The 13,655-nt window shown below is 41.6% G+C and overlaps 1 protein-coding gene across 3 annotated transcripts in view; it reads left to right on the top strand.

Moving 5' to 3' along the window:
- The window catches only part of LOC123501233 (Down syndrome cell adhesion molecule-like protein Dscam2), a 73,122-nt gene extending 61,008 nt beyond the window's left edge, over window positions 1–12,114 (top strand). For 2 of the 3 annotated variants that reach the window (XM_045249944.1, XM_045249945.1), the window contains exons 29-34: window positions 987–1,133; window positions 1,898–2,074; window positions 2,881–3,071; window positions 3,303–3,457; window positions 5,791–5,907; window positions 7,631–12,114. In XM_045249944.1, coding sequence (XP_045105879.1) covers window positions 987–1,133; window positions 1,898–2,074; window positions 2,881–3,071; window positions 3,303–3,457; window positions 5,791–5,818 — 698 coding nt within the window. In that variant the 3' untranslated portion in view covers window positions 5,819–5,907; window positions 7,631–12,114. The remainder of the gene's footprint in view (window positions 1–986; window positions 1,134–1,897; window positions 2,075–2,880; window positions 3,072–3,302; window positions 3,458–5,790; window positions 5,908–7,630) is intronic. The other variant, XM_045249946.1, reaches the window with a different exon arrangement.
- The last annotated feature ends 1,541 nt before the right edge of the window (window positions 12,115–13,655 follow it).

Here is a 13,655-nt window from a genome sequence, read left to right as displayed (position 1 = left end):
GCACTTCTGCCTTTCCCATACCTTTTTCACTTGATCCACCTTTATATCTTTTTTAACCAGCAACATCACTCCTCCTCCCATCTTACCTACTCTATTTCTTTTCCAAACATTATATTTCCCTTCTCCAACCATCATCAGGTCTTCTCCCTCTCTCAGTTTTGTTTCAGTAAGACCCACAATATCTGGGTTCTTGTCCCTCAAGTAATCGTTGAGTTCTAAAATCCCGATATCACTCCATTTATGTTGGAATACATTACATTTCGCTCATATGTAAGTTTCTTTAGTCCTTTCTTGCTGTACTTTTCTGGGTTATGAACCACTTCCTCAGTCTCATATCCAAGATTCTCCAGAAAAACTCTTTCTTCTCCTCTTCTGTCCTCTCTTCATTTTTTTTCAAAGCCTCCTTTCTCAACTCATTTAACATTTCTCTTTCCTTTTCACCGAGATCTCTTCTCAACCAAATCTTCCTTGTTGTTTCCTGCTGGGCTAGCCTCCATGACTTCTCCACCAATTCATCTACATCCTTTTGTGACTTAAGTTTGATTCTTATTGTGTGTGTGTGTGTGTGTGTGTGTGTGTGTGTGTGTGTGTTGGTATGGGTCTGAATGGTGCCTTATTAATCTGGGTCTGAATTTGGGGTCTTTCTCTCAGGTCTGGCTCAGGAAATTGGTCGCTGGGGTGTAGTTTAAGTCTTAATTGTGCCTTACTCAATCTTGACATGGAAAAATCATCACCAGGAACACCAAAATCAAATCACATAAGAGAGTCATCACCACTAACCAGTCACATAGGAGCAATCACCACTAACCAAAGTCACATAGGAAAGTCATCACCACTATCCAAAGTCACATAGAAGAGTCATCACCAGCATCACAAAACTAGAAAACTCTATGGTGCCTTTTTTGCAATATTTCACTACTCGATATTTGTACCACACCACCACTGTCACCATCACCATTACTAAACTGTCTGTGTGTGTGGTGCAGCAGGTGTGGGTGCAGGTGTAGGAGGGACAGGCTGGGGCGCTCCCTCTGCCCCTGTCTGGCGTGACCCTCGCGTCCTGGTGCCTGCTGCTGTGTCTGCTGTGGCCCTCCTCCTCACTGTCACCACTGTCTGTGTCTGCATCAGGAAGCGTAAGTGTCCTGGTCCTCTTCTGGTGTTGTGTTGGTGTTGTGTGATTTTTTTGGGGGTATAAGAGTTTTTTATTTTATTTTTTCATTTTAAAATCTTGAGTGAGGATTGTGGGTGTTGTGTCGTGGTGTTGTGTTAGTGTTGCATTGGTGTTGTGTGGTTTTTGTGGAGTATAAGAGTAATTTTTTTTTTTTTCATTTTTAAATCTTGAGTGAGGATTGTGGGTGTTGTGTCGTGGTGTTGCATTGGTGTTGTGTTGGTGTTGTGTGTGTGTTTTTTTTTAGTTTTCCTGTATTGTGTTTTTTTCTGTGTTTTCTTTAATTCTTTTTGTCTTCATCTATGTCTATTTCTTTCTTTCTTTTTTTTATATATATATAGAGGACAATCGACTGAGGGCAACAAAATATGTGTCAAGAATAAGAAGGTCCACTGAGGTGCCAGTCCCTAAAAGATGAAAAGGAAATGAGGACTCTTGGCTTTGGAATTCATCATTTATTTATTATTATTTTTTTTTTTTTCTATTTTAAATCTTGAGTAAGAAATGTGTGGGTTGTGTCCTGGTGTTGTGTTGGTGTTACATTGGTGTTGTGTTGGTGTTGTGGTGATATTATGTGTGTGTTTTTAGTGTTTCCTTTCATTTTATTTATTTTTCTATTTTTTCATGTCAATTTCTTTTTTTTTAACTGTTTTTATTGTTGATCTGTTTACAATATCAAAGTGAGTTACTAACCTCTCTCTCTCTCTCTCTCTCTCTCTCTCTCTGCAGGGCCCCAGAGTAGTGGAGGGCAGGAGGGCGGGGGAGAGAATGTGCCGGCGGATGAAGACAAGTCGGCACTGCAAGCGAGGGAGGAACAACAGGGCCAGTACACCACCGTCCGCCGCCCCGCCCCCACCCCGCCCCAGCACCACCACCACCACCACCCCCACCCCGTCGACACCACCGGTCCGAGGGGGTTGGGGATGTCTGTCCTTCTGTCTATCTGTCTGTCTGTCTGTTTGTCTGTGTTGTGTGTTTGTGTGGTTGTCTGTGTTGTGTGTTTTGGTTGGGTTAGTGGTAGTGGTTAGTGGTAGTGGTTAGTGGTGGTAGTAGTAGTAGTAGTAGTACTAGTTACTGAAAAGGTTTTTGGGACATTTTAAATTGATATCTGGTACCACTTTTCTTCTTCCTCTTCCTCTTTCTCTTACTTTTTCTCCTCCTCCTCCTCCTCCTCCTTCAGCAGCAGAAATAGCAGTAGTAGTAGTAGTAATAGCAGTAGTAGTAGTGGTAGTAGTAGTAGTAGTAGTAGTAGTAGTAGTAGCAGCAGCAGCACCAGCACTAGCTATGAAATGATCACTTCACCACTTTTAAATCACTGTATGTCGTTGAATTGTGTCTGTGTTTTGTCTCACCACCAATTGTGATGATATTCCTAGACCACTGACACACACACACACGCATACATAGATACACTGAGAGGTAGATAGATGTTTTACTGACACATACACACACACACACACATATACACACACACACATTGACACAAACACACGTTGACAAATATACATGCAGACAGATAGATAGATGACTGAATGACCACACTACAAATACACACGCACATACACACGTACAAATAGATAGACAGACAGTAATGTAACTTATTGACAACACTATACACACACACACACACACACACACCTCTCCTCTCTGCCTCTCTAACCGTAAATGTAACCTAACCTAACCTAACCTATTAATCCATCCACCTCCTGCAGGCGACTACAGCGAGGAGGAACTCTACCCGTACGCCACCGCCACGTTTCAGATGAGTGGCGGCAGTCCCCCCCCGCCTGCCCCACCCTCACCGCCCACCCACGGCCACCTCCCGCAGCCCCGCGCCCAGAAAGCGTTCACTGCTCTCGTGTATCAAGCGCCCTCACTGCACGATGTAGACTCCCCGAACCTGGTGAGGACACACACACATACACACACACACACACACACACACACACACACACACACACACACACACACACACACACACACACACACACACACATACCTAGTCTCTATCTTTCTCTTCAATTGTTTTGTATAACCTGTAAAGAGAGAGAGAGAGAGATATCTATTCTTTCCCATAACCCCTAAAAAACATAGAGAGAGAGAGAGATAGATCAGAGCGCATCTACCCCCACAGAGCGAGAGGGAGAGAGAGGTGAAGAGGGGTGTGACTCGAGGCTACACTTACGAGCCCAGCGAAACAGAGGATTATGGGAGTGTGCTGGAGCCGACCCCCGACCCCCGCTGTCCCCCCCACCACCGCCGGCCCCCTCGCCACCTCCGGACCAGTAGGTTTGTTCCGCCACCAAGACCTTAGGAGTGTTTGTGTGTTCGTGTGTGTGTGTCGCTTCCGGCAGCCTCATCGCGATCAGTAAGGAGAGTTCTACTTTGTGTGTGTTTGTTTGTTTTTTTTGTTTTTTTTTAGTTTGTTTTGTTTTGTTTTGTCTTTTTTTCTCTTTTTTCATTTTTGTTATTGTGATCCTTTGTCTATTTCATTCTCTTTCTCTCTCTCAGTCTCTATGTCTCTGTCTCTGTTTCTCTCTCTCTCTCTCTCTCTCTCTCTCTCTCTCTCTCTCTCTCTCTCTCTCTCTCTCTCTCTCTCTCTCTCTCTCTCTCTCTCTCTCTCTCTCTCTCTCTCTCTCTCTCTCTCTCTCTCTCTCTCTCTTTCCTTTTATAGCATCTAAGTACTTTGCATATAGAAACAACCTCTCCATTTATTCAACCTCTTCGCAGCATCCATATATATATTTTTACCGTTACCTCAATTTTTATATCCCATTTCTAACCAGTATGTTTCTTTCACTACCTACAAACATCAAGGAGTCTCTATGATAATGGCTGCTTGACTCTCCATATGCTTAACTCTAAAACTTACATTTAAAAAGGTGTTCTGCTTTGTATCCACCTAATGTATTTTTTTCTATCTGTGTGTGTTTTGCAGAAGCTCCAAACATTAATATGCTTCAGTGTTGCTTTCTAAATCTCTAGCTGGCTATGGCTTTGTGTGGGCCCCAAGTGTGTATGTGTGTGTGTATGTGTGTGTGTGTGTAAGAGTATTGCAACATTTATCCTTCATCCTTCCTTCCTTCCTTCCTTCCTTCCTGCTTATATTTCCCTCCTTTTCTTCCTTTCATTCATTCCTCCTTCACATTCCCCTTCTATTCCTTATCTCTCTCCTTCATTGCCCTCTTCTTCTCTTGTGTGTGTGTGTGTGTGTGTGTGTGTGTGTGTGTGTGTGTGTGTGTGTGTGTGTGTGTGTGAGGTCCATATTCAAAAACACTTTGCTTTCTCACCATGACTATTTTCCAAGGCCACAGAGATGACTAGGGGGGTTTCCAAGAGTGTTTCTCTAGTTAACAATGCAGAAACCTTGACCCTCTGCCTCTAGAATCATAAAAAAACATCTTAAAAAACTTGTATCAATTTAGACCAAGCCTTTTTGAAATAGTTGAGGTGAAGTGCAGAAGTGTTTGAGAATATGAACTTGTGTGTGAAAGAGACAAACTGAAATAACCTACATGGCTCTCTAAGTTACTTCTCTTGGGCTCTCTGGTGACCACTAACATGCATGCCAGCACATATCTCAGCACTTGACTCTCTGGCAGCACCCACAGCAGTCCAGCACTCAGCACCAGGCAGGATGGGAAGAGTCGAGTCATAACTACCACTTGGCTCCTCTTCACCTTTCTACTCCACCTTCTCTGCTCTCTTTCTCTGTGTTTATAAGGCATTGTGGGAGTCAAGTCTTGGAGGAGCTGGCTATCTTTTCTGACTGGGAGTACTATGCTGGTGGGAACTGTGTATACTGTCAATGGGAAGGGTGTATTGACTAAAGGGTGTGTAAATGCTTAGGTTTATTGAGTGAATTTTAGTGTGGTGTATTCCAGATTAGTTTAGGAGAGTGAGAAACGTCATTGAGGTGAGAAACTGCGGTCTGTGTAGTTAGCTTTGATTATTGATTGAGTTTTCAGTGTGGTAGATTGCAGATAAGTTTTGGAGAGAGAGGAAACGATATTGAGGTGAGAAAGTGTGGTCTGGGCAGTTAGTTAACCCCTTCAGTACTGGGACACATTTTTACCTTGAGTTTGTGTGTGATTAGATGATTTTATTTACATTAGGAAGGGTCTGTGGAGGTCAGTTACTCAGCCAGCCAATCAGTCAGTCAGTCAGTCAGTCATTCAGTTACCCATCCAGTCAGTCAGTCAGTCATTTACCCAGTCAGTGTTAATCATTCATTCAGTCATTTAGTCACCCATCCAGTCAGTAAATCAGTCGGTCAGTCATTCAGTCACCCATCCGATCAGTCAGTCAGTCAGTCAATCAGTCATTCAGTTACCCAGCCAGATAGCCAGTCATCCCACCAGTCAGTCAGTCAGTCAGTCATTCAGTTACCCAGTCATTTACTCATCCAGCCAGTCAGCCAGTCAGTCAGCCATTCAATTAACCACCCAGTGAGTCAGTCAGTCATTCATTCAGTCATTCAGTTATCCACCCAGCCAGTCAGCCATTCAGTCGACCAGTCAGCCAGCCTCCCCAAGCCCAGCCTTCCAATGTCCTTCTCTGAGTGTGGTGTGTGTGAGTGTGTGCGCCTTGTGAGTGTGTGTCTCTGTCTCACCGCCGCACAGGGCCACTCGCAGCGTGCGCTTCCCCTAAGGCACCACACCGCCCCTCCACCACCACCACCACCACCACTACCACAAGGCACCACAGCAGCACACTCTCCGTCTGGCTCGCCACTCAAGGTACTTCACAACTCCACCACTTCACCACTTCACCACAATCACCACCACTATTTCACCACAACTACTACTACTACTACTACTACTACTGCTGTCTGTCGTTCAACCAACATCACCACTACTACCACAACCACAACCACTAACACAACCACCACCACCACCACCACCACCTTTCCTGCCTGTCATATTAATCTACCACTTAAATTCTGTTCATGGTGTGATATTATGACACCATTTTTTTCTCTGTGGTAATAGTTATAGTAGTAAATTTATTTCTTGTATGTGTGTGTGTGTGTGCGTGTGTGTGTTTGTTTTTTGTTTTTTTAATGTGTTTTTTGTAAGTTCATGTGTTTTGTGTTCATGTAGCAAGTTACATTCTTTTAGCCTTAAACTTTTCAGTACTGGGACACATTTCTTACCTAGAGTTTTTGGTGTGACTAGACCATTTGATTGAAGTCAGAAGATTAATGGCCAAAGTCTTCACCATTTGAATCCCCCACTTAAGTTTCTGAAGCTGTATAAAATCACCAAATAGAAAGCAGAATAAATATGAAAACATGTCCTGGCACTGAAGGGGTCAAAAGACAAAACTTGCTCTTTCAAAGTCTAAAAGCTGTTCATTTTTCTAGTAGCCAACACTTCTATTATGTTTCCTTATGGTCACCTCACTGTCACCACCTTCAGGAGTGAATCTAAAGTCTTCCACCTGTAATGTTCCTTCCTGTGCCTCTCCAGTGGTACTTTGCCTCATGTAAGTCTTGAAGTTGCATTTATTTTACTTATTTATTTATTTATTTATCTTTTTATGCAAGAGGGAAAGTCAGCCAAGGGCAACAAAGGATACAAAAAAAAAAAAAAAGGCCCTTCCCTTAAAGATTAGACTAGAAATCAGTATTTGTTATCCTCAATGCAGGGGAGACAAACCTTTAAACACTTGTCTCCTAAATTTTCAATCTTATCTTAGGACAACAAAACAAAAATAATAATAATAATAAAAAAATAACCTTAACACTTTCAGTACTGGGATGCATTTTTATGTTGAGATTTGGGTGTGATTAGACCATTTTAATGACATTAGGAAAGGTCTATGGAAGTCAGAAGATTAATAGCTACAGTCTTCACTATTTTAATCCCTTCTATACTGGGATGCATTTTTACCTTGAGATTTGGGTGTGATTAGACCATTTTATTGACATTAGGAATGGTCTATGGAGGTCAGAAGGTTAATGGCCAGAGTATTCCCTATTTTAATTCTTTCAATACTGGGATGCATTTCTACCTTGAGTTTTGGGTGTGATTAGACCATTTTATTGACATTAGCAATGGTCTATGGAGGTTAGAAGATAAATAACCACAGTCTTCACTATTTTAATCCCCACATAAGTTTCTGAAACTGAATAAGATCACCAAACAGTAAGCAGAATGAATAAGGAAACACGTCATGCTAATGAAGGGGTTAAACACACTAACGTCTAAGCTCTTATGTAGGAGGAACACCAGCCAACAGCAAAACTATAAGGGAGAAAAAGACTTACAACAAAACTATTAGGGAGAAAGAGACTTACAACAAAACTATTAGGAAGAAAAGGCTTACAACAAAACTATAAGGGAAAATAACACTTGCAAAAATACCAATCTAGAGTCAAAAACATTCATGATAGAAGCAGCCTTCACCTCACCACCACCACCACCACCACCACTCTCACACTCACCTCTACCTCACCAGGAGCCCAGCAGCAACACGAAGGCTGAGCGAAGGCAGCACCTCCACCCGCGACCTGCCCAGTGACGCTGAGTGTGACCTGCATTGGTGACAGCCCCTGCAGCACCCCTCCACCCCCGGCACACCCCAGCACACCACCCCACGCACTTCAAAGCCTCTGGGCCGCCCCCAGATGCCTCTCCCCAAAAATCTTCCTGGGGATGAATAAGATGGAAAAATGATACTAAGGTGAATGATGGCCCCTGAAACACCCTAATTCACCCCAATACACCCCCCATAGCCTCTAAAAGACCCCAGGATGTCTCCAGATGCCTCTCTTACACCCTCACAACCTTCCTGGGGGTGAATGAGAGGGAATAATAATACTGGGGTGAATGATGGCCCATGAAACACCCTAGTTCACCCCAGTACACCACCCCATGTCCTTCAAAACCCCCAGATACCTCTCCCACACCCCTACAACCTTCCTGGGGGTGAATGAAAGGGAATAGGATACTGGAGTGTGTGATGCCCCTTAAAACACTCTAATTCACCCCAGTATACCCCCCTACCATCTCCAAAAACACCCCAGATGCTTCTTCCCCACCCCCACACACCTACAATCTTCCAGGGGTGACTACAGATGCTGGGATGTATTGAAGGTCAAAAATACACCCCAACTCACCCCAGCACACACCCTACAGCACCCAAAACACCCCTAAATGTCCTCAAATGTCTGTACAATGTCCTCACAGCTTCCCATGGGTGATTAAAGTGGTGTTAGCTTGCTGGGGTGTGATTCAGGGTGTAGCAGGGTGGTAGGTGTGGCGGTGGTGAAATGCTCCCAGTCTGGTGCATCTCTTGTACTTTGCTTTGCCTTGGGTGTAAATGTTGAGTGATTTGGTGTTAGAAGAAAGGAGTGAAGGAATAAGTTATCAGAGGGACTAACTTACTAAACAAAGGGGTAATGGATGAAAGAATGATTGGTGTAGTGGATGTGAGAGAAAATAAGTAGAAAAATAAGCTATCAAAATGGAAATAGTTAAAAGAATGACTTATGTATGTACTAGAATTGAGAGGAAAGAAATGGAAAAAATAAGTTATCAGAGGAACTAACTTACTAAACAGAAGGGAAATGGATGAAAGAATGATTGAAATATTGGATGTGAGAAGAAAATAAGCAGAAAAGTAAGTTATCAGAAGGGAAATAGTTAAATAAATTATTGATGTACTAGAGTTGAGAGGAAAGAAATAGAAAAATAAGTTATCAGAGGAATTAACTTATTAAACAGAAGGAAAATAGTTTTAAAAATTTATTGAAGTACTGGCTGTGAGAAAAATGTGTAGAAAATAAGTTATCAGAAGAGAAATTGTTAAAAGAATGGTTGAAGTACTAGATGTGAGAGGAAATTAATAGAAAAATAAGTTATGAGAGGAAGTAACTCAATAAACAGAAAGGAGAAATTTGAAGGAATAAATGAAGTACTAGAGAAACTAACTTAGAAAAAATGGAAGAGAAATAAATACAGAAATTAATAGTCACTTTGATGCTAGAGGAAGAGATGAAAAGTACAAGAAGGAATGGATGGAATACCAGAGGAAGAGAAACAGACACATGAAATTAATGAAATAGATAAAAAAAAAAAAAAAAGATAAAAAATATAAAAACATCACTGCTTTGAAACTTTAAGACTTGACGTGTTAAAATACACCAAAATAAAAGAATATATGTAAAAATGTTGCTCTGAAAGAAGTTTTAACAATATATACATACATATATGCATACATACAACCATGAATAGACTGTATACATAACTCTCTACTATATATACACACATACATACATAACCAGTGTGATCTGCTGCTACCTTTCCAATACAATTATCTCAATCAACTCTGGTGTGTGAAATAATAATGCTAATAATGATAGTAATAATCTGTGTTTTCAGCGATTCATTTCACTCTTGTTTCTAATTGTGATTTGAATTTTGACACCACTACCCACTCCAGCCCCACTCCAACCCCACCCAGATCCACCTTAAATACTCCAAACTTATTCCAAACCCACCTAGATGCATCCAAACTCACTTTCAAGCATTCCAAACCCATCTTAAACACTCCAAACCCATCTAAATTCAGTTTTAAACATTGCAGACCCACTCAGACCCACCTTAAGCATTTCAAACTCGCCAAAACCCACTTTTAAGTATTCTAAACCTACTCAAACTCACTCTAAACACTCCAAACCTACCCAAACACACTTTCAAACATTCCAAACCCATCCAAACTAATTTTTAAGCACTCCAACTCCACCCAAACCCACCTTTAAGCACTTCAAACTCACCCAAACCTACCTTTAAACATTTCAACCCCACCCTACATTGTCATTCCCTTAACACTAAACACTTTTTCAAATGCATTAGTTTATTTTCTCTTCCTTTTGTATTGGTCAAAGTGGAGAAAGTTGCCAATTGTTAATGTTACTTTGTTTTGTTGTTGTTGTTGTTGTTTTTGTTATTGTTGTTTTTTTTTCTAAGTTGAGGTATAGATGTTCCTGTGTGTGCCATGTGTGTGTGTGGTGACAACTGTTCATTATAGTGTTCCAGTTGTAATTCCATCGTCAATTCTTGCTACTCCTGCTCTCATTCCTGTCTCCCTTTTCCTTCTCCTTCCCTTCCCTCACCCTGTCACCCTGTCACTCTCTTTTCTTTCCTTCTTACTCATTCTTGTCCCCTTTCCTAATCCTGTTATTCACTTTTTTCCTCCCTCCTTCCTGTCTCTCTTTCTCTCTCCTTTCCTCACCCTGTCATTCTCTTTTCCTCACTCCTGTCTCCATTTCTTTCTTCTTTCTCACCCAGTCACCCTGTCACTCTATTTTCCTCCCTCCTTCCTCATTCCTGTCTCCATTTCTTTCTCCTTTCTCACCCAGTCACCCTGTCACTCTATTTTCCTCCTTCCTTCCTCATTCCTTTCTCCTTTTTCTTCCCCTTTCCTCACCCTGTCACTTGATCTCCTTCCCTCCTCCCCTCTTTCTTCCATTCACCCTGTCATTGTTTCTCTATCCTCTTTCTTTTGTTTATCTAGATTTATGTACTCCTTTCCCTTCTTCTCCTTTTGCATTTTTGTTTTAGTCTTTTCACTTCCTATTTTTCCTTCATTTTTTGTCTCTATTCTCTCCTCCTCTTCTTCCTGTTCTTTCTATCATATTATGTACCTTTTCCCTTCTTTTATTGTATTTTTGTCTTATCCATCCTTTCTTTTTCTTATTCTTCTCTCTCTCTTTCTGTCTCTCTCCTCTCCACCACCTCTTCCTGTCCTTCCTACTATTCTGCCTCCTCTTTCTGTGTTATGGCATTATCTTCTGTTTAAAAGGTATTATATTTGTGACTACCTATCGTATCTGTTGTGTGGGGAAGTGACAAGCTAGTCTTTACCTCCCCTCACTTCTATATAACCTTCCTCATTACTCCCTCATTTCTCTAACATTCATTCAGATCAGGTTGACATTTATACTCCTCCTTCTCCTCCTGGTAAGTCACTCTCCAATCTGCAACATTTTATTGGCTGTTGTGATGGTGAAGCTCCTCCCCTTCCACTCCCCTGAGGCACATGATTGGCCAATGCTGAGGGAGAGGATGCATGTGATTGGGGGAGCTGCATCGAGTTTATATGCAATGGTATTATGGAAGTGTTAGTCAATGGGTGTCTTTATAGTGATTCCAAGAGCACCTGGTGACAAAATGTTCAGTACCCTGGTCCTACAAGCTGATCTTTTGACTTTTTCCTGTGGTTTGGTCTCTCAGGCACTGTGGCATCTCATCTCACTCTTTTCACAGGCTGTAGTGGAGGTTAGCTGGGTTTTGTGGTTCTGTGGTAGTGTTTCCCTCTCTTCACAGGTTGTAGTGGTGAGCTGAGTTTCCTAGGCTGTTTTTTTGGTTCTGTGATAGTGCTGTCCTTTCTTCACAAGCTGTAATGGTAAGCTGGGTTTTCAAGGGTGTTCTGTGGTTCTGTGTTAGCTCTACCCTCTCTTCACAGGCTGCAGTGGAGGTGAGCTGGGTTTTCAAGGGTAGTCTGTGGTTCTTGTGAGAGTTTAAAGAAATGTGCTTGAAATCTTGACTCCTCATCCCTGTGGTCTGTGAAGGAAGTGTAGATGAGAAGAGGAAAGTGTGTAATAATGTGTAATGTGGAATGGAAGGTCAAAAGGTCAGCCAATGATGAATACCGACTCACCTCTCCTTTGAAATCGATCGCTTTTTCTGTGATACAGTTGCCAAAAAAAAAAAATTATTATTATCTGTTATCATTATGGAATTACTGTTGGTAGGATATGCATCTCTGGTTAAGGTGATTTTGTGAAATACAATACACACACACACACACACACACACACACACACACACACAAACACACAAACACACATACATACAACAAAAACATTGCTCTCAATAATACTTAAGGCTTGGATATTATGACAGTATTAAAAATTTCACTTGTAATACTAAAAAAAACGTAATGAATAATGTACTACAGTCCCTTCTTGATCAAACTGTGACAATAATGTTTACGCTTTGACTCCTCTCACTTAGGCTGCTCATTCCATTCCCCATCCCTTGTCTAGCCTTCCCCCCTTTCCTCTAATTCCTCATTCTTCACTCACTGCTACTCCATCCTATCCACCTTTCTTTGTGACTTTCCTCGTCACCCTTTCTCATTCTCATCTTCATCCCATCATTCCTTTTCTCCTTTTGCTTACCCATCCCTTGCCTTACCTTCACCTATTCCTCCTTCATCCTTGTTCTTCATTCACTGCTACCTCATCCTATCCATCCATCTCCCTTTTTCCCTTTTCCTTATCACCCTTTACTCATTCTCATTCTATCATCCTTTTTTCCTTGCCTTACCTTTCCCCTTTCCTCTTTCACTCACTCTTCACTCACTGCTGCACCATACTATCCATCTCCCTTTTCCTCATCAACCCTTCCTCATCCTATCATCCCTTCTCTCCTTTGCTCCTTATCACTAGCCTTTCTCATCCCAGCATCTCAGTTCCCTCATTCCCACCCTCTCCAATCCCAGCATCTCTACTCGTCCTCCTTTATTCCCCACCCACCTCCTCTCCATTCCCTCTGCATATGTTAAGCCTTCTAGTTATGCATAAATGAATTCCTCTATACATACGCTGCCTCTGAACTGTATAAGTGTTGATTCTGTGAGCATCATCTTTATACAAATGAACCATATGTATATCTGCCTCGATCTCCGTTTGTATACATACTCTTGATGTATTTTTATAATATAAGTACAAAATGCATGAGGGGAGTGTTTTCTTTCATTGTAGCCTGTGCAGGAAAGGGTGTGAGTTTGTTTTAGGGTGTAGTTCGGGAGATGTATAAATTTGGCACGCATCAAGAAACCGTAGAGAGAAAGGACCATGACACGTTTTCATATTTATTCTGCTTACTATTTGGTGATTTTATACTATTTTGGTGGTTTTTAGAAACTTATGTGGGGATTAAAATAGTGAAGACTCTAGCAATTCATCTTCTGAGCTCCATAGATCTTTCCTAATGTAAATAAAATCATGCAATTGTGCCTGAAACTCATGGTAAAAAAATGTGCCCCAGTACTGAAAGCGTTATAAGAGTTTCATCAGAAAGAATAATCAATCTGCAGCAGCAAGATTCACGTCAATGAGAAAGACTGCACCGTTGGCACGAGTTAGAGTTACATAAGGAGCAGTATAGAAACCTGACGAAGTAAGAAGAAAGACAGTGTGATACGTGACAGTCTCCGCACGAGGGAGGGAAGTTCAGTCAGTTTGATTCACTTTGGCAGTCATGGATGTTTAAAATTTGGCGCTTAAGTTGGTGCTATGTGGGCATTTTGTCATTTATTATAATTTACTTATGCTTTATGTTTTTATACGTTCATATTCATCTCATGTGGCCATAGTTTAATAAGAGACTATAGCCTAGTTGCTGCATATCATTGCAAGGGGAAGAATATTATGTCGACATTGTTGTGTAGCTGCGCACTGCCACGAGGAAGT

The sequence above is a fragment of the Portunus trituberculatus genome, chromosome 9 (genome assembly GCF_017591435.1).
Source record: "Portunus trituberculatus isolate SZX2019 chromosome 9, ASM1759143v1, whole genome shotgun sequence".
Taxonomy (NCBI): domain Eukaryota; kingdom Metazoa; phylum Arthropoda; class Malacostraca; order Decapoda; family Portunidae; genus Portunus; species Portunus trituberculatus.
Note: the sequence above shows the minus strand (reverse complement) of the source record. Positions and strands in the feature narration are given on the sequence as shown.